At 38.9% G+C, this 20,116-nt stretch overlaps 2 protein-coding genes across 2 annotated transcripts; both read left to right on the top strand.

The window, feature by feature from the left end:
- Positions 1-292: 292 nt before the first annotated feature.
- Positions 293-8,164, top strand: troap (trophinin associated protein). The gene is made up of 14 exons (XM_068307088.1): positions 293-351; positions 664-746; positions 1,124-1,361; positions 1,455-1,965; positions 3,394-3,530; positions 3,717-3,768; positions 4,583-4,728; positions 4,822-4,876; positions 4,983-5,062; positions 5,154-5,240; positions 5,633-5,740; positions 5,849-6,146; positions 6,546-6,748; positions 7,386-8,164. The coding sequence occupies exons 2-14, from the start codon at positions 685-687 to the stop codon at positions 7,455-7,457; spliced, it is 2,049 nt and encodes a 682-aa protein (XP_068163189.1). The 5' UTR covers positions 293-351; positions 664-684; the 3' UTR covers positions 7,458-8,164.
- A 1,125-nt stretch (positions 8,165-9,289) lies between these two features.
- pfkma (phosphofructokinase, muscle a) lies at positions 9,290-19,295 on the top strand. Its single transcript, XM_068340395.1, has 22 exons — positions 9,290-9,474; positions 10,435-10,508; positions 10,643-10,720; positions 12,754-12,943; positions 13,319-13,484; positions 13,604-13,648; positions 14,036-14,144; positions 14,249-14,344; positions 14,428-14,520; positions 14,618-14,743; positions 14,875-14,939; positions 15,258-15,321; positions 15,411-15,553; positions 15,833-15,907; positions 16,012-16,099; positions 16,189-16,341; positions 16,413-16,577; positions 16,658-16,719; positions 16,924-17,035; positions 17,134-17,233; positions 18,692-18,797; positions 18,891-19,295. Exons 1-22 carry the CDS (start codon positions 9,384-9,386, stop codon positions 19,030-19,032), a joined length of 2,343 nt encoding a protein of 780 aa, XP_068196496.1. The 5' UTR covers positions 9,290-9,383; the 3' UTR covers positions 19,033-19,295.
- Positions 19,296-20,116: the final 821 nt, after the last annotated feature.

The raw sequence follows: 20,116 nt of genomic DNA on the forward strand, positions 1-20,116 counted from the left end.
GAAAAATATTTCACATTTGTCGACAGTGAATCAAATTAAATCAAATCTTGTTTGTGAATTATAGTTACATTCTTTCAATGACTACTGAATATGAAAATCAGGGCGCTACTGTTAGCCCCAAAAATTCCGATTCGTTACCATGGAGCTGTTTACGAAAGATCATTTCTCATTGGTCCATGAACGTCTTGTCCAAAAAGACGGATAGCCATTGGATGATACGGCTTCTTTTCCTGGCCAATAGAGAAGCGCGCTTTTTACAAACTTCTTAGAGTCCCGGAAATTGACAGTTCACTGCTGCGTGATAGGACTTCACCGGGATCTTTAAATCTGCACAAAAGACCTGGAAACCAAGTAAAAGAAATAGATTATTTGCATTACAAAAATTTAAGTAGCCACACAAGCTGAATATATTTCCTGTCAGAAAGTATGTACTGTACCGTTTTTCGTAAACTACTTGACGTAACATTCGCTAACAAGATAAGTCGTAACGTTCGACTTCTTTTGACCAGTCGGAATGAGAATTGAAGTTAACTTCTGTTGACTTATTTTGTTCCGTGGATGTATTTAATCTAGCTTTGCACGCAGTTTGTTGTCAGGATCCATAGTGTTTAATACTGTTTGTATGTGTATATTTAATTTGCTTCAAATTTTCTACGTCAATAGTTGTTCGTCACAACTCTCATCATGGACTCCTCTCCTATCCTTCGTCAACAAAGTCAGAACAAAACCCAGTGTGGATTTCAGAGGTAAGCCTATTTCTAACGTTTTAAACCCATTTTCAATTTAATTTTCTCCTTCTTGAAATGCTTATTGAGCCAATTAACAAAAGCGTCAATTATGAAAAGTTTACATGTCATGTCCTGTCGTCTTTGCAATTTTCTTCACTTATTTTTATGACCCAATAGTTCCTGCTTAATATCAAAGTTGTCCATCAACATTTACTTATGTTCAGACATTTATAATGACAGAACTGTGGCTTACTGGTGTCTTTCAAAACAACTCACTAAAAATGTTTTGTAGAAATGAAAATTCCTGATAGGCAACAGAATCAAAAAATGCATACATTTATTTTAGGTTTTGCTGTGTTTATGTTTATGTTACGTTCATGTTTTTTTCTATGCAGAATGAAGAATGAACACAACAAAATTCCATCACATCCAAAGTCTTTCACAACCCTCTCTGTAAGTCAACCTTTTAAACAGCATAGCGAGAACAAGGATCCGGGAAACTCAGAAATTGCTAGAAAGGCACCTGTGACACCGGGTATAAGTAGGCTTCCAGTGCTCGCAAAGTCCCGTTGTCCTCAGATGCCCTCTGACTTCAGTCAGTCTCATTGTAGGTGGGAGGAGAAACCTCTAGCTGTAAGTGCCTTCTTCATATCATTGAGATTTAAATGTTTTTATTTAATCAGATGGGTTTTTTTTCCCTCAATACCATATCATTTTTACCTACAGGGGAAAGCTAAGAAGAAAAAACCATGTACCCGTCCCATTCCATTCAACCTGTCACAGTCCAGGAGCTCAAGAATTGCCAATGAAAATCTCCAGCGCAGAGCAGTTTTACAGCCCAGGACTGTCGCTAAAGTTGTCCAGTCTGTTAACAACGCTCGTCTAAAAACCTCAAACACTGATGTTAAGCCTACTAAATGTCCAGCTACTTTAGGCAGCAGTGTCAGCTCAAACAAAGGTGCAAAGATGTCTGATGGAAAAGCAACAGACAATAGATCACAGCTGCCAGGACATTCTGGACCCTCCAGTACATTTAACACTTTGTCCCATCCTCTCTCCTCCATTCCAAATAATGCTTTGAGTCAGAACACTACTACTTCTGCACAGAATGTTTTCAATACAGAGGCCTGTTTGGATAACATGAACCTGCTCAGTCTCAAAGATCCAACTAAGACATCCCATGCTAACCAAAACACACTGCCGACTGTGCAGGGCAATTTATCCAAAAGTGCAACTGGTAAGTGATGTGTTATGTGAATTTAAAATATTTTCTGTTTTGCACAATTTTTAAGATGATACTTTTAGATGATTTCCTTTTAGGTTTAAATGCACTAAGTTTCCACATTATTAATTACACCTGGCTAAAACTGACGTAATACAAAATAACTAGCCTACAATAAATCCTACCGTCATTCAAGTTCTAATCAGTTTATGGGCTCTTAACATAGTTTGTAGATTTCCGTACGACCGTGTTTGAAAATTCCAAAAAAAATTACATGACCATTTTGAAATTAATGTTAGCAAAGTGGTTGGGATAATGTCAACAAAAGAACAGACATAGGCAAACTACGGCCCACGGGACCGTTAAACTTGTTTAAACCATGTTAATAATTTTATGAAATAAGTGCAGTTGTAAAGTAATTTTTACAAACTTAGAATATATTTATGCTTTGCTGCTTGTTAAAGGCCAAACCTTATATATGTTCTTACAAAAAAAAGTTTGAAACTAATTTTCGGAAATCATGGAAGCTGCATCCTCTACTACAGTAATGTAGATAATTTGTAAACTTTTTATTTTACACAATATCCCGACTTGTCAAACTCATTCTCACTGAGGGCCACATCAACATAACGGCTCTCCTCAAAGGGCCAGATGTAACTTCTAAATGTAAGTAAATGTAACTCATCGTAATCTAAGTCACAAACATTACAGTTGCACGGAAAAAATATGTATATATTTAGACACACTGACTTTTTATGCTCTCACGGGCCACATAAAATGATGTGGAGGGCTACATTTGGCCCCTGGGCTTTTTAGTTTGACACATGTGCTCTTGAATATAGAGGAACCACCCAGCTCGTTATCTGTTCACAGTTCAAAATCCAGCATCTGTGCATCAACCATATTCGAACATATAATAACAGCACGGCTCATTAGGAAGAGTCCTGACATTAGACTGGTCTGCCTTTAGTCGCTATTTGTCTCCTATTGAAAATGATTGAGACACTATGAAACTTGAAATATAAGGAGGAGACTTAAAACTCTTGAGCAGTTTAAATCCTACATTGGGCAAGAATGGGAAAGCATTATACAGTACTAGAAAAAGACATCAGTTGGTGATGCAACACAAATGTAAACACGATCCTACACTGACTTTTCTCAAATGTGTTGCTGCATCACATTCAAAAGATGATACTCTTTTCAAAGCAATTGATTTTTCCTGTCTGAACATTTAAGATGTCTGTGTTATTTTCTGTTACATGGCGTTTCAGCAATTTGTAAACTTTTTATATCACACAATATCCCAACTTGGAAGTGGTTATTTCTAAGGTTGTAGTTTGTGGTGCTGAATATCATTCTATTGCAATTAAATTAACAAGGAAATACATGTCTTCACTATTCAATTTGTTAATTTATTTCTCACTAATGTTTCCATGGGAATAGCAGTCAGTAGCATTTCAGACAAAGGGGAAACCTTCAAGCTTGACCATGCAGCTTTGCTCAGTATCCTCCGAAATGAGGGAGTAGGTGCTACAGTCCTGGAACCTGCAACCCCACAATCCAATGCCTATAACTATCTGGTGAGGTGGTTTTGGAATTGTTGTTTTTGCTTTCTATTACAATCTCTTCTGGCTTCCTCTTATTCGTTATAGTTACTGGTTTTAAATGCTTACCTGTGTTCAAATACATTGACCATGAATGTTAGGAATCTTGAGAACGTGCTTAACATTTATGTGTGTATTTGCTGGTGATTCTTATGTTTGCAGCCCCAAAGAGTTTCTGTCATGAAGAGTCATCAAAAAGCTGTACTCGCTACAGGTAGGAACCATAACAAATACCTGAATACTCACAGTAGAATTAAAATTGTTACCGAACCCACATTAAAATGAATGATGTTATTCTTAAACTGCCAGACTTCCACATTTTGTTTCAATAATGTGGAAACTCTGTGGACTGATGTGGCTGAAGCCATTATCATTCTGAAAAAGGGAGAAAAAACTCACACTTTTTGCTGAAGCCCAAGATATAACTGGCTCTTGAAAAATAAATGGTGAATGGACAGGAGAAAGCCAAGTCAAATAGTCGCCCAGTGGCAGGCTTCTTCTTGTGAAGTGATATTCCTGGACGCTCATGTTGATACTGCCTGCTAGTTTTTGATCAAAGGACTAGGTCAACATTTTGGCAAATATTTTTGAATTCTTGCATTGCTTTAGAGTTCAGATGTGGAAACAGCTACTGGAGCTCCTATTGGTTGTTTGTCAAACTATTTCTTGACTGGGTGTGATTTCCTAGATTCACTTCTGATTGCTGGCAGGTTACTTGTTGTTCAGTTGACATATTTATTTTTAGCAGATTTTTCCAGTAAAAACCACTACTATGGCCATTTTGGGAAAACTTAGTAGCACAGCACATGTGTTGCTCAGCTGAAACTCTAAAGGTGATGATGATATTTCTGTTTATACACAATAGGAAATCATGCATTGTAGATTGTGAGTCAAAACAGGACCAAATCATCTCAGGAGATGATGAGATGACAAGAGATGTAACAATATGTAAAAGGTAGATAACAAATGTAAAGAAATTTGCTTGTGAATGGAAGTTGAGTCTTTTTGTCTTTCTGTTTGGTCCACAGGACCAGTGAGGTTTGTGCAGTTCTCTCCTGACTCGACTACAATACAAAGCATTCTGCAGAACGAGGGCCTGAAAGATGGAGGGCTTTTAAGTGTCACACCTAAGAGCTCTGCTTGTCCTCCAGGCAGAAGCACATCCATCTACACAGTGTGTATACATTTAATTTTTTTTAAAATGCCACGTTGCCTTTTTTCTTTTGGTTTCATTTCCCTTACATCACCATTTCCCTTCCTGCCTCAGGCTCAAAGAGTGCCAGTCAGAAAGAATCTTGCTGAGGTGACTGGAGGACCAATAGGTAATGTGTAAAATCATTGTTCTTGTTTTGTTATAAAACATAATTCATCCATAACGTTTTATTTATCCTTTTATCTTTAATGATGCATCTGGTTTGTTTTCTGCAGGAGAACTTAAAGAGACTCCGTTGCTGAAATGGACTCCACAAAGAGTCCGCTCCACCAGGCGTCAGCCCATGTCTGCTATGGTTAGTATACACATACTGTAAGTTCAATTTGTTTTGTTCTGTCGTCCTTCCACTTCCACTCTCTTTTAACCTGTGATTATGTTTTTTGCAGAAATGGCATTTGTCAACACAGCCGTTACCGTACGTGGGCACCCCTGGGCTCCAGAGCTGCAAAGGAAGCCTTCATCAATGTCAGGAAGTGAGTGCCGAAAATTATACACCAACCTCTTCACCTAAAGGATCGTGAATATAGCAACATCTTAAAAGCTTGATGTTTCTTTTACTTAAATAATCTTCCTCGTTGTTCCCACTGTCAGTGGGAGAGAGTTAAGGAACTAAAATTGGTTTCAAAAACCAAAATTATAATTACTTTTATGTTTTTGTCGGGCGTTAACATTAATTTCTTGTCAAGTCTGCATTTCAGTATAAATTTGAAATTCTGATTTTAAAAAATGATGCAAAAGAGATCTTCTATTATGGAATATCTGCAGTCAACTAAAGAGCAATTAGTATTTTAACATGTTTGTATCCGAAAACAAACATACTGTGGTCCATATGACACTTGATAAGACTTTCACTTCTTGTTTGCAGGAGGTTGTCCAGAGATTATTTGATGATCAAGAGGACGATCAGTGCAAGGAAGTGACAGAAAAAGATCTTGAGACACAAGGAGAGCAGCAGCCAGCTCAGTCCGCATTGGTAATAAATGTACGTAGTTTAAATTTCATATCCATACAGAGATCCACAGTAAATAAAACCAATATTTTCGGTCTGTTTTGGTGTTTGTTTCATCCTTCCATCCTCTAGATTCACTCCCCAAGTGAAGAAGAGGTAGAGACAAGTACTGACAGCAACAACGAAAAGAAGCAGATGCCTGTGAGGCTACAACCATTCATCCAGGCACCAGAAAGAGAATCTGTAATTTTTTTCTCAACTGGTAAAAAACTATTAAGAGGCCCACGTTTTGAGCAGCAGGAGAACTGTTCCGATGACAAGCAGCAATGTTCATCAGAGCAGAGAAAGGTGCCGTCAACACACAAGGAGACGTCAGAGATGTCAGAACTAACCTGTCAGATCAACCCTCCTGTTCCGAGTCTGCACAGAGGTAAAACGTTTCTATAGTAATGAATCATTTGGGGTTACGCATGCCATTAACACCGTACAACATCACTTCACTGGCCCTTTGTACAACACAGACTTCTTCACCTTCAAAATGCTGTCAGTGGTTTTAAAGCATGTTGTAGTTTAACTCCTTAATACATGTATGACTTTCTCATTGATTATAACCTGATCAGGCCCATGGGGTCTTCAGGTAGGGGCTTCCAGCTGTTCCTAGAATTAAATCGAAGCCTGGTGGGGATGTCTGTAATAACAGTGAACCTGCTCTTCCTACTGATTGGAAGAGCTACCTTTCCTTCTGATCTACTTATTTGTGATGACATTTCCTGTATATGTAAAATTCTATGTGCCATACAAATAAAGTTGAACTTTTTTCCTGTTACAGACTCCACTGCTCAGAAGTCTTGTGGTCTGAGCTCTGCAGTGATGATGCTGCGTAAGCGTTTTCCTCCTTTGGAGGAGTTGCGTATGGATGAGGAGGTTGCCTCCTACACCTCCATGACTGTTTCAGCAGCTCATGGGTTTCTCCCCCCTCGACCCCGCTGCGGAAACCCAGTCGCCTCCGCTCTGCACTTTGAAGAGACCACCGTGAGTCCACTGCTGTAACTATGAATGGACAAACAAAAAAGAAATTAGATTACTTCCAAAATAGCTGATGAAAGGTGTCTAAACCCTTGCAGGGTTACAGAAAGTGAATAAAAATCCTCCACTCACTCCCTTATTACTAACATTTAGCAGGGTCTGGTCCGTGACCCATCCTCCCACCAGATTTAATGGAAATCAATTCAGTAGTTTTAGCTTCTCCACTATTTCTAGTCTACATAGGACTGATGGATCCAGCAACATATTTACTGTAGACACATGAGAGTAGCAATAATGGCATCTTCTAACCAAAGACAGCAAATATGTTTATCACCTGAAATATAAAAACAATAATATATAAAACAGCATACTAACATACTTCAGGTTCATGCTTGACACTGACATCCAACCCTTGATTGCAAATCAATGAAATCCAATGGAATGTCAGCTTCCTGGACTTCAAATGAGTTTGTTGGAGTTTTTGTTGTTGGAATGTGATTACTGGCAAAGAAAGTGCTTGGGAGTGTCTTTGTGGGTTCCTTATCTCTGTGCACAGATGTTGGAAGCATTAAGATGTGTGCGCATGTTCTATCTATATTTTGTATGTAAATTTTACACATTAATCTCACTCTTTGTTTTCCAGAGGTTTGTTCCAGTTGTCCCTGATCTTCCATCTGAATCTTCTCCACCAAGCTCTCCCCTGCAAGAGAGATGATTTCACTAGAAGTACATGAGCTGCCCCATCGTAAAGATCCGAAGTTGATCATCTCTGCTCCATCTACCATACAACTGGGGAAGATGGGGACTTTTAACACTACAAAAAATGACAATAAAGTTACTTCATCCAGTTCATTATTGACATAATCCAGATGTTTTGAGTCCCACAAAAACAATTCCAATTTGGAATCTTTTTTAAATGATAATTTTTTGGAAGACGTTTTCAGTTATGTGGTAAAAGTGTAATCCCTCCTATCTAAAGTGAATGTGTGTAAATGCACCGTGTGCCAGGAGGAAAAATCAGCTTCAGTCCAGCTCTGTGAGTGTGTGTTTGTGTGTTTGAAGCAGGCTACCATTGGAAACACTGACAATACTCAGTAGCTAGAGTTCCTGTTACTTTTGAAGAAAATGTTTTTACTGTGAAGTGGCCAAAAAAGCTGTTTGCTAAGAGTAGGGGTTAGCAGATAATGACCAACTAAAAATCAAGAAAGTATAATTGAGATCTTTAATCACCAATATATTTTTTCATTTATGCGTCTGCTACAAAAATGTAATATGAGTGAAGAACTAACCAAGTGTTTTAAAAGGCCATTGAAGACTTGGATCTTGATCATTGTTATGTAGGATTGTTTAAACCATTGTTTTTTTCTTTATTTTTTTAACACTCCAACTATTTTTGTCTAGACTGAGTGATGTTCTTAGTGTACAGTGTTAATAATAAATTAGTATATTTCAGTTTTGCTCTGTGTGATTTTTCTTTTACCTCCTGAAGACCATGATTTTACACCCACAGTCATGCTCACTTTAGAAACATATAGTTTAGGATACACGCCATTGACAAGTTGACCACCTTAGACTGAGAACTTATGAAGTAAGATTTATGTACACATCTAAATCCTAAATGACATTAAGTTATATGTAAATGCTGGTATAGTGAACAAAGAATATGCTGTTTGTGAGACAATATGAGGAGAATTTATGGACTTCATCCTTACACATTTTGTCATTTTGTGTTTAATGGGATAAAACTCAGTTACTGGATATAAAATTAAATGCTAGCAATTTCAAAAAGAATTCATGTAATTCAGAGAGGAAGATATGAAATATTTTATAAAGTAATTCAAATATATTTTACCACACCCCTCATGTGATTTATCTCAACATTTGTCTTATGATTATCTCAAACCTATTTACTGTTGTACTTTTCTGGAATATTTCATTAGGTCTAATTTAATCAAGTTTCCTTTTTTCTGCTCATAGCAAATTTTGTCTATAAAACTTCAGGCTGCCTTTTTTCCTGGAGTCTTATGTAAACTCAGAACGTGTCTTATTTTATCATCATGGTGATATAATGTCTTGTATTCTCCAGAACACCTCTTGGCCACAAGTGGAGGTCAGGCAACTGTTTCATTTACATGTAGATTATTAAATGTCTAGCACAAAAACAAAGCTGAAAAACACAAAATGTGATGTCACATTTACTTGTCAGATTTTTCAATACTTGATGGACTAGTGTATTAAATGACAAGTTCAGCTCTCTATTTCCCAGGAACTTATGACTTGTTCATGACTGTTCATCTCAAGGCTGATTTAAAGTGTGCAAGTTAAAAAACAACAAAATTACCATTTAAAAAAAAAAAGAGTTCAAAAGTTTTAATTGGAACTAATTACGTGTTTCTAGTATTTCCTTGTCATGAACTGTCTCTTGCAGGAGGTGAGCTGGGCCTGATGTATATTTAGAAGAGTGATGTGTGAGTGGTCAGTGGGAGGGGGCTGCAGCCAGAATTAGGAGCAGTCATCTATAAAGCTTGTGTCTTCCCCCTGGCTCCCCTGAGGAACAGAGTGAAGGAAGAGCAGTCACACTCTGTTCTTTCTCCTACGCCACTCATTGTGCTCACCTGTTCATCCCCGGATCTCTGCAAACATGTCCAAGGGTCAGCAGCCAACCACGGACCCCACAAAGATGGGAGTGGGACGCTCCATCGCTGTACTGACGTCAGGTGGAGACGCCCAAGGTAAGCAGCTGATTAGGTATCATCACTTTGACACAGGTTTATTTTTCATATTATTCCACATAAATAAGTCAGTGGACAGCATTCCCCCTGCTGATGTGTCTAAATAGTGAACTGAACTGAACCAAGAGTAAAATCCAAGAACTCCAACTTACAGAGTATCATGTTGTTGCTCAGGCAGCTTGATATCTGAATGGAGTTCAGCAGCCAAAGCATAGAAAGGGCAAGGAGCATGTTCTCTGGATGTTGAGCTACACAGTTGAAGGTCAGAGGTTGATGAATGTGTGGCAGTAAACATTTTGTGTCACAGTGTTTCATTTATGGTTTCTGTGTTTCTAATGAGGCCAAGACAATAATTGTCAAAAGCAGGTCATGACTGTGCAACAAAACAACATTTACAAATCAAGTGTGAGTTTTCCTTTTTCAAGTGTAAAAACATTTATTTAGCTCTCGTAGGTAATTCTTCCAATGACTCATATTTCAGCTGGTTGATGTCTCCTTCTCTTCCTCTCCAAATCTAACTCAAACTCATTGTGCGGTGAATTTATTCGGCTGCGTGTTTCTTTATTTTGCATCTTTGGGGGTTAATTTTAGTGCTGCTGACCTTCGTCTGGAATGGAGAACAGAAACGCCCCCCATCCACAGCTGCTATTTGGTGAAACAAGAGCTGGAGAGTGTCGACCTGCCACAACACAAGCTCACACTGTGGCCTTTAGTGTAGAGGACAAGCAGAGGCGAGATGGTGCAGAAGACTTAGAGTCTGATCATAAACTCTTGTCCTTAACCGGGGCTATTTTTGTCTCATTTGATTCCAATGCACTGGTCAAGTAATTTAAAGGTCAAGATGGGTCATTTGGCCTCAATCCTGGTATCTGATATGAATTGGTGGATGGAATCTGACATTGTCTCATGAAGTAACGTAGATGATGTCACAGATTTCAGTCCATATAATTTGTCTCTCAGGCATGAACGCTGCGGTGAGAGCGACAGTACGGGTCGGCATCTACACCGGAGCCAAAGTCTTCTTTGTTCACGAGGTACGGAATGCACACAGCCCACATTTCAGCAATGTATCCTGATACCACAACACATTTCACATTTTTGCATATTATTAAAGTTATGAAAGGAAAGAGTGTGTTTCACATCCACAGTGATAATGTGTGTGTTTCAGGGCTACCAGGGGCTGGTGGATGGAGGAGAATACATTCGCCCTGCCACATGGGAGAGTGTATCCATGATGCTTCAGCTGGTGAGTAAACACACACATAGAAACTCACTGCCGGCTGAAACACAAAGCACCGTAGTGTACATGTTGTTTGCTGTTAAAACATAATGACTATAGCGTTTTTAAAAATTTTGTTTAATAGTGGAAGACAAGGTTTAAATTTACTTTTCAGGAAATCTGGAAATGAGTTCTGGACTACAAATAAGTACCGGTAGACTAAAAACATTTAAGTTTTATTAAATAAGATTCAAAGCAAGATAATCTCACATGTAATGCTTATAAATATAACATCATGTTTGTGGTGCAAGACCCAACCACATACTGCAAAACAGTAGAAAGGATTAACATGGAAAAGCAGTACATACTCTGAAGGTTGTATGTATGAATATAAGATTGTAATTTTGAATATCCTTTCTCTTTTCTACATCCATTCATAAGAATGACCAAACATACAGACTATTCCTGTCAGCAGCCTGACAGAAACAAAAAGGGTACATAAAAAAGAAGTAAAGGGAGTTAATTTGTTTGGTGGGAATTCTTTTATTTTTTGTCTCAAATTTTTTTGAGGATGACCAGCACGCCATTGTCACCATTATCTAAAAATATGATCCAAGTATCTCGTCTAGATTAGTCTAACTGGCTGGACATCTCAAGATGTAAGAGGAAAGAAATTTTGTTTCTAAAATTTGGGTGAACTGATCTTTCAACCTTTACGACACTTCTAAACTTGGATTCAACAGCTTCCTCTTCTCCTTGTGACTGAAGGATGCTGGAGATTCAATGACACCTCAAAGCTTGTGATCCAAGTATCATCTGCAAGGTCTAAATAAAGACGCTCAATACCAGACAAGGTGTGTCAGGATAAGATGAACAAAGTGAAAATAATTTAAGTGAGAAATAGGGTGGGGATTGTTTCTGGGAATTTCTATAGTATAATTTCAAAGGTCCGGACCTCATTTGTCGTTGTGACGCCGCCTCAGGAGATGTAACTTTCATGCATCTTGATGATTCTAGATCGGTAATACTAAACGCTATCCAAAGCACAACTGTCTCTAGAGTGGAATATTTCACGTGTAGTGTTAGCAAACCTTTGAGTAAATATGTTACAGGGTTGTAATTAACCAGAGAGTTACGTTTACTTACTTATAGCCATATAAATATTTGTACAGTGTTCTCGTTTGCATGTGTCCACATTTGTTGACAGGGACGAACGATCGTCAGACAACATGCGTGCCTGGGACGGAAGCTTTACATGCTTTCAATTAAAAAATGTTTTATATTATCTTTTTCCGCGATATAATGTTGGAGAAAATATGCACCTCCATTCAATAAAAATATTCACAATTTTTCCATTTCTCCACTTAAATTATGAACCTGGAAATCGCCATTATGTTTAAATCTTGCGCGAGTTTCTCGTCACGAGACTCACCTTATTAAAATCGACCAAACGGCAACACGACATCTGCTCGTTTTACACATTGCAGCTAAAGAGCGAGGAGTAGTCTTACATTATCACCATGCCTCTGAAAAAATTCAAAAGTTGGAGAAAAACCAAGTGACAATGAGTGCTTTCTCGAATAAAAAATAATAAAAAGTTAATGAAGAAAAAGAAACCGATGTTACTGACAGATGCTAGTGAAATTTGTGTGTGGAAGGTTCTGTCAGCTTGGTGCAGTGTCCACAGGAGAATATATGAATTAAAGGCAAAGAAAACTATTGAGTGGAAAGCCAAAGCGAAAAAATCAAACTGTTGTTAACTGTTGTTATTATTAATGACGTTGTTATTAATAAAATCAGTAAAATTAACAGATTCTTAAGTTTTTATATCGTACTATTGGCTAAACTCAATCCTTGAATACGCTTCTACCCTTTATTCTGTTATTACTTACTTTGGGATGTATAAACATTACGCTAGGACGCACAAATTTTTCTTGAAGCGCATCCCAGGGATGCAATACTTTCTTGAGGTAAAATGAACTCTGTTTGTGTGTCTGAAAACTACAATTGAAAAATTGTATCAAATTTGAGGAAAACCCCCAGCTTCTTTTATGTTTTAGGGAGGCACGGTCATAGGCAGTGCTCGATGCAAGGACTTTCGCTCAAGGGAGGGTCGTATGAAAGCAGCTTGCAACCTTGTGAAGCTGGGCATCACCAACCTTTGTGTGATTGGAGGCGATGGCAGTCTGACTGGAGCCAACCAGTTCAGGACTGAATGGAGCGGACTTCTGGCTGAACTTGTGCGAGCTGGTAAAGACTCAAGACAGTGCTCACCCACCATTTCTTTGGATGTGTCTGTCAACATCTTTGGATTCTGTTGACTGGGCCTCTGCTTAGTGCCAAAGTCAGAAATTTCAAAAAGTGTTTGGTGCATTAAAACAACAGTTTAGAATGAAAGCCAATAGGTTTGAGTGAATTTTCTTGACAATGTAAATCAGTATTTGTGCTCAATGTCCTCAGAGATGTGAATGATCCCACAACTTTTCATGTAACATAATATATGATCTTAGTTTAAAAAAATTCTTCCAGAATCCAATCCTTCATAGAATTGTACGTAAAACTCACTTTCTCTATAAAATGGTGTAAATTCCTTGAAGATTATTATGTTTATTTGCATTTGTGCAGGGAAGATCACTGAAGCAGAAGCCAAGAAATCCTCCCATCTGAACATCGTTGGCATGGTGGGCTCCATCGACAACGACTTCTGTGGCACTGACATGACTATTGGTACCGACTCCGCCCTGCACCGCATCATCGAGGTGGTGGACGCCATCACCACCACTGCACAGAGGTCAGGCATCACTCTGACCTCCCTCCATCTACACAGTACAGATGTAACTGTGTGCTTTATTGACATGATGGTTTGGTTTGATGGCATGATTTTTACAAAATGTTCTCTATTCTCTGTAGCCACCAGAGGACATTTATTCTGGAAGTAATGGGCAGACACTGTGGGTCAGTATCTGTACTTGGTCATCTGTGTGTGTGTGCGTGTGTGTGTGTGCGCGCCTGTGTGTGTGTGTGTGTGTGTGTGTGTGTGTGTGTGTGTGTGTGTGTGTGTGTGTGTGTGTGTGTGTGTGTGGGTGTGTGTGTGTGTGTGTACATTGCGTTATGAAGTGTTCACTGTGTGTTAGTCAGTTTATCTGATTTTTAATATATAATGTAACAGTAAATTCTAAAAATAGCATTCAAATTTTAAATAGTATGTCTTGAGTGCTTGTCATGACTTGCATGAAGGTAAATAATTGCTGCTTATGACAACACTTTAGTCACAATAAAGAATTACTCTTACTCATATCTTTCTGAAGTCATACTGAGCACTTTGCTTATGCATTGCTGCAGGTACCTGGCCTTGGTGACGGCTCTGGCCTGCGGTGCAGACTGGGTGTTCATTCCAGAGATGCCTCCAGATGAAGATTGGGAGAATCACTTGTGCAGGAGACTGGCAGACGTATGTTTGTCTGTATTCAGATGGCATTCTGTACAGTACACTAAAAAATAGATCATTAAAAAATCAAATTTTATTTTATTTCAACTGATTTTTTTTTTCTTCAGCAAAGGGCCAGAGGTTCTCGTCTAAATGTGATTATTGTGGCTGAGGGTGCAATGGCAAGAGATGGCAAATTGATTTCATCAGAGCAGATCAAAAAGGCAAGTCACCCAATCTAAATGTGTGCAATATTATTCTGTAATGCACAGACAACATAATAACTGATGGTTTAACACATCTCCAGCTGGTGACTGACAGACTTGGCTTTGACACACGTACTACTATTCTTGGCCATGTGCAGAGAGGAGGAACACCTTCAGCCTTTGACAGAATCCTTGTAAGTGTCTCAAGAAAATACCAAATATAAAAAGCTGTGTTCAGAACTGCCTTTTTCCAGTCTTCACACGTCCTCACATCTGATAATATGACAACAGGGCAGCAGGATGGGTGTGGAGGCGGTGATGGCACTGCTGGAAGCCACTCCAGAAACCCCTGCCTGTGTGGTTAGTCTATCGGGGAACCAGGCAATAAGACTGCCACTCATGGAATGTGTGCAAGTGGTATGTCACAATACTATCCACAAAGTTTTATTTCCTTAGGGTGTCTCTAAAATGATTTTAGAGGGCATGTACTACCATTAAGAGTTAGATATTTCTTCATCTTTCTCCCTCTGTCACTATAATTACTACAGACAAAAGATGTGACTGCCGCCATGGCTGAGGGAAGATTTGAGGATGCCATCAAGCTCAGAGGAAAGTGAGTATTGTTCTCTTTGATGCAGAAGAGTAACTTATTTACTGGATTTGAAGCTAAACAATCACCAAATGAACATTATAAATGTTAAATCATAAAAAGGAAATTTGAAGATGCGCCAGAGGGAAAGTAATAAAATACTCATTTAAAGTGGGAAGTATATTTTAAATAAATCTGAACAAAATATTGTAAAAAATTTGAATTTATAGAAAAACAAAACATGAAGTACATAGTGAAATTTAAAACAGAATTTAATCACTGAGAGATTATTACCAGTATTAAATATTTTAATCAAACCCCAGCCTCATTTATGATGTACAGGAGTTTTGAGAACAACTGGAACACCTACAAACTGCTTGGTCACATCAACCCCCCAGATGTTAAGGTGAGGTTAATTCATTTTCATATCCTGACTTCCAAAAAAAAAAGATCCATCGTCATTAAATCTAAAAACATTTTTCTCTTACTGACCAGAGCAATATAAATGTGGCCATCATGAACATCGGTGCCCCCTGTGCCGGTATGAATGCAGCCGTCCGGGCAGCGGTCCGGATGGGCATCATTCAGGGTCACAACATGCTGGCGATCAGTGACGGCTTTGATGGTTTGGCTGAAGGACAGGAAAGCTGAGATTTTCTCCTTTTGTGCTTCCTTTAAAAAAAAATTCTGAATTATCCAAAGCTATTTAAATCAATCCACTGGACTTTGAGAAAGTCTCTTGAAGACGTTTCACCTCACATCCAAGAGGATGAGTGGATTGTGGATTGATTTAAACAGCTTTAGATAACCATGACCTGGATAATTGGGAACCTACACAAAATTCTGAATTATTTCACTGTTTCCAAATGTTCATACATATTTTTAGACAAAACATTTTCAACTAGTTTTTGCTCGATACAGATTGAACCCATCACTTGGACAAGTGTGAGTGGATGGACTGGAAAGGGAGGCTCAATGCTTGGCACCAAGAGGTAAAACACTCTCTCTCTAAAACACTCTCACTCTCTCCAGCAGGACAGATTTTGCTTACAAAGAAAAAGAAAAATTCATTGCGTGCTTTGTCTGTGTCCCATAGATCTTTGCCAAGTAAAATGTTGGAGGAAATCAGCCAGAACATTGCCAAGTTCAACATCCATGCTCTAGTGATCATTGGTGGCTTTGAGGTAAGACATAACAAACTTTCTCCTCTTTTAAAACCAAACGTCTGGAGTTATCCTTAACAAAAATCTCCACCCTGACTCCTCTGCTATAGGCCTATGTTGGAGGTCTGGAGCTAGTTCAGGCCAGAGAAAAATATGAGGAGATGTGCATTCCCATGGTGGTCATCCCTGCAACTGTGTCCAACAATGTTCCCGGGTCCGACTTCAGCATCGGTGCTGACACGGCACTCAACACCATCACCTCTGTAAGGGCCTAAATTGCAGACACATGCAGACAGTCACAAACACATAGCTCACATATGTGTTTGTGCTGCAGACCTGTGATAGGATCAAGCAGTCTGCCGCAGGGACCAAGCGCCGTGTATTCATTGTTGAAACTATGGGAGGATACTGCGGCTACTTGGCCACCATGGCTGGTCTGGCTGCTGGTGCGGATGTTGCATACATCTTTGAAGAAAAATTCAGCATTAAGGATCTAGAGGTAATCTGATTACAAGACCTGTTCATCAGATGTGTCTACACCATAAACTAATTATGATTGGTGGTGAACTTGACCTGTAGGTGAATGTAGAGCATCTTGTGGAGAAGATGAAGACAACGGTGAAGAGAGGTTTGATTCTCAGGTAGGCTTTGGTCAGGTGAGGTTTCAAATGCTAGTAGATATCTAGTTATAGAATGCTTACCTATGAGTGAACGGTTCATTCCAAAACTAATTGTCTGCTGTAAAAAAGACAATTACTCTTGATTAGAATGAGTCAAAGTCAGCTAGATTTCAATTTTCCTCTTAATAGTAGAACAATATTCTGTCTCTGTCCATTGCACAACAGGAATGAGAAGTCAAATGCCAACTACACCACTGACTTCATTTTCAACCTGTACTCGGAGGAGGGAAAGGGCGTCTTTGACTGCCGTAAGAATGTTCTTGGACACATGCAGCAGGTCTGTTTATACAGTGGGGTGTCCATAGAAAACCAGAGCTACTTATGTATTACAATATAATTAATGATACACCTCGTCTGATTTTTATTGATTTACAGGGTGGCACTCCTACCCCTTTTGACAGAAACTTTGGTACAAAAATGGGGGCCAAGTCTGTTCTGTGGCTGACAGACAAGCTCAAGGAATGTTATAGACATGGTATGAAAACTTGAAACCATAAAATTACATTGCATGAGCTATTGCAATGCACGGCATGGGGCGGCAGTAGCTTAGTCCAGTAAGTCACGGACTGGGGACGGGAGGGTGGTCGATTCAAGTCCCATGTCGGACAAAACATTTGCCAGAGCACCGCAAATGTGCCCTTGAGCAAGGCACCATTCCCTTCTTAAGATGCTCATTGGGGCACACCAAGAGGGTGCTGCCTGCTACACTTCCCCTCACCATCAATGTAGGCCCTACAGGCCCTCTGTGTGTGTGTGTGTGTGTGTGTGTGTGTGTGTGTGTGTGTGTGTGTGTGTGTGTGTGTGTGTGTGTGTGTGTGTGTGTGTGTGTGTGTGTGTGTGTGTGTCTGTGTAATGATTACAAACAAGAGTGGAAAAAATAATTTCCCTACGGGTCACTAATAAGGGGGTCTTTAATCTTTTAATACCAAAAGTGCACAAATGTACATCTAATCTTAGCACTGTAAGTAAGTGAAGTCATGAGGCACTTGTACCTGCCTGAGCTGAGCTTTTCTATTTTATTATTATGTTAAACCTCCATCATATTTCAGGGTAAAAAAACCCGTTTTTTTCTTTACTAAATTTCTTTCACAGATTTGGTTACATGTTAAGATATTATACACATAGATGATGATGCTCGGCATATTACTAAACAGCTTCAGAAATGCGTTACAGCTGCACCATTACTTATAATCTTCGAAGATTGAGTGTGAAGTAAAGGGAACGATTCACACCTCACCCAACAATGTGGGTAAGTCACATGTTAACGGTTGATGAATGTTATGCATGACCTTAACGACTCTCATTGTATTAGACGCTTCAATATCTGTACTTACATCAGCCTGATGGAAATGATGAAGCCTTTTAGATGAGAGGTTAAAGGTCCTCACATTCAACCTTAAATGGTTCATGACCTGATGAATGAGAAAGTAAATTTGCCTAACGGTCATCACATAGCATCACAAAAGGCATTTGTGATGCTATGTGAAAGGGCATTTTCTGAGTAAAGAGGGCTTTTACTCTTAATTACCCCCTCATATAATGCCAGGAGATACAGCTATAAATCTACACTTTTGTGTGGAGTATAGTTTAAAACCTGCTCAACCTGCTTCTGTTTTTCCAAACATAGGATAAAGTGGTTCCTTTTGCAATTTAAAAATGTCTTATGTACACCTATAGCTAGAAACGCTAATCAAGCTTTCACAAAATCTGAAACTTGTGCAGGATATCTACATTTTCTGTATAATTTTTTTTTTTCGGTCGTGAGTTAAATTTCACAGATGTTCCATAAATTTTAACATGTCTGAAATGCTTACTGAGCCTTAAAAGAAAATATGATGTAACACAGTGATAAAGTTTTATTCCATTTTTATGGAACGCTGCATCTGTGGGTGTGCAGATATGATGTTGATGTTTCACTTTTGGTGTCCCTTAGGCCGCATCTTTGCTAACACGCCAGACTCTGCCTGTGTGCTAGGCATGAGGAAGAGGGCGCTCACTTTCCAACCTCTTGCTGAATTGAAGGAAGACACAGATTTTGAGTAAGATGCATGATTTGGACACTTGCAAAGTGTGTTTTTTTTAAATAGTGTCTGAAGAAGAATACATGAAATTACCCTTTCTCTCTGATGCAGGCACCGCATCCCCAAAACACAGTGGTGGATGAAGATCAGACCCATAATGAAAATCCTGGCCAAGTATGACATCATGCTAGACACATACGAGCATGTTGATATGGAGCACCTTATTAAGAAGAGGACTCCTGTCATGAAATAGATTCAGTCTGTTCCAATACCAAGTTTTCTTCTTATGTAATTACCTGTCCACCTTGCTTGCTAAATGAACTGCTGTCTGATCGTCATTCAGTGAGTGTTGTTTGCTGTAGAGTTCAACTGTCTCTCACTCTCCTATCTCTGTCTCTCACTCTTCAATTAATGCATTTTTAGAGATGATTCCAAATATCAAGAAACTGATTAAAGATACATTTGGAAATGTTTTGTTTGTCTTTTGTGACAAATAAAGCTGAATATGGAAAACCCTGTCTGTGTAGGTTCTCAGTTATCTAGGTCATGGTTATCCAAAGCTGTTTAAGTCAATCCACTGGATGTTAAGAAAGTTCTTGAAGACGTTTCGTCTCTCATCCAAGAGACTTTTTCAGTTCAGAACTGAAGACGTCTCTCGGATGAGAGACGAAACGTCTCCCAAGAACTTTCTTAACATCCAGTGGATTGACTTAAACAGGTTTGGATGGAAAACCCTGAACAAATGACAACTTGCATATGAATATTATTAATTTACATCAAATACCATAGTATATATAAAATAAAAATACTCATATACCATTCACAACTAAGGGTTTGGGACTTTATCACTTGATTTTGGATGTGCTGCACTAATTTAGCTATAAACTGTAAAATCAGGAGTTCATCTATGAGTCTCTTTCTTTGAATCTAAGAAAGGAACCCACAGACACTGGTATGCAGGAAAGACATTTGACCATGACTGGCTTTAAAACTACGTATAAAATCACAAAATAATGTCCAAAGGTCAACTGGGATCTGAACTACGTGGGAGAGTTCCTCCTTCAGAAGGTGAACGTGAAAGCATCCTTCAGATGTCACGTGACGGTGTTTAGGTTAGACAGCGCTCTTTGTCGGTGTATTGTAATGCAGAGTACCTGCCTTTGATACATTTGTAGATAATCTTGAGTTTTTCACTGGTTTATCAGCCGCTCCCGATTGCACAGAATCAGTGATTACAGAAAGTGATTACATCAGTGCTCTTCTTGTTTCATTGAGAGACGTCTGTGACAATTAATCCTGCTGGTCGTCACTGATTATCCCTAATCATCCGTCGTGAT

This window comes from Antennarius striatus, chromosome 2 (assembly GCF_040054535.1).
Source record: "Antennarius striatus isolate MH-2024 chromosome 2, ASM4005453v1, whole genome shotgun sequence".
NCBI classification, from domain to species: Eukaryota; Metazoa; Chordata; class Actinopteri; order Lophiiformes; family Antennariidae; genus Antennarius; species Antennarius striatus.

Coding starts and splice junctions, on each gene's coding strand:
- troap (XM_068307088.1), top strand. CDS start 685: ATGGACTCCTCTCCTATCCTTCGTCAACAAAGTCAGAACAAAACCCAG. Junction 5,063..5,153: donor GTCAGCCCATGTCTGCTATG/GTTAGTATACAC, acceptor TGTTTTTTGCAG/AAATGGCATTTGTCAACACA. Junction 6,749..7,385: donor TGCACTTTGAAGAGACCACC/GTGAGTCCACTG, acceptor TTTGTTTTCCAG/AGGTTTGTTCCAGTTGTCCC.
- pfkma (XM_068340395.1), top strand. CDS start 9,384: ATGTCCAAGGGTCAGCAGCCAACCACGGACCCCACAAAGATGGGAGTG. Junction 14,744..14,874: donor TCATGGAATGTGTGCAAGTG/GTATGTCACAAT, acceptor TAATTACTACAG/ACAAAAGATGTGACTGCCGC. Junction 17,234..18,691: donor CAAGGAATGTTATAGACATG/GTATGAAAACTT, acceptor GGTGTCCCTTAG/GCCGCATCTTTGCTAACACG.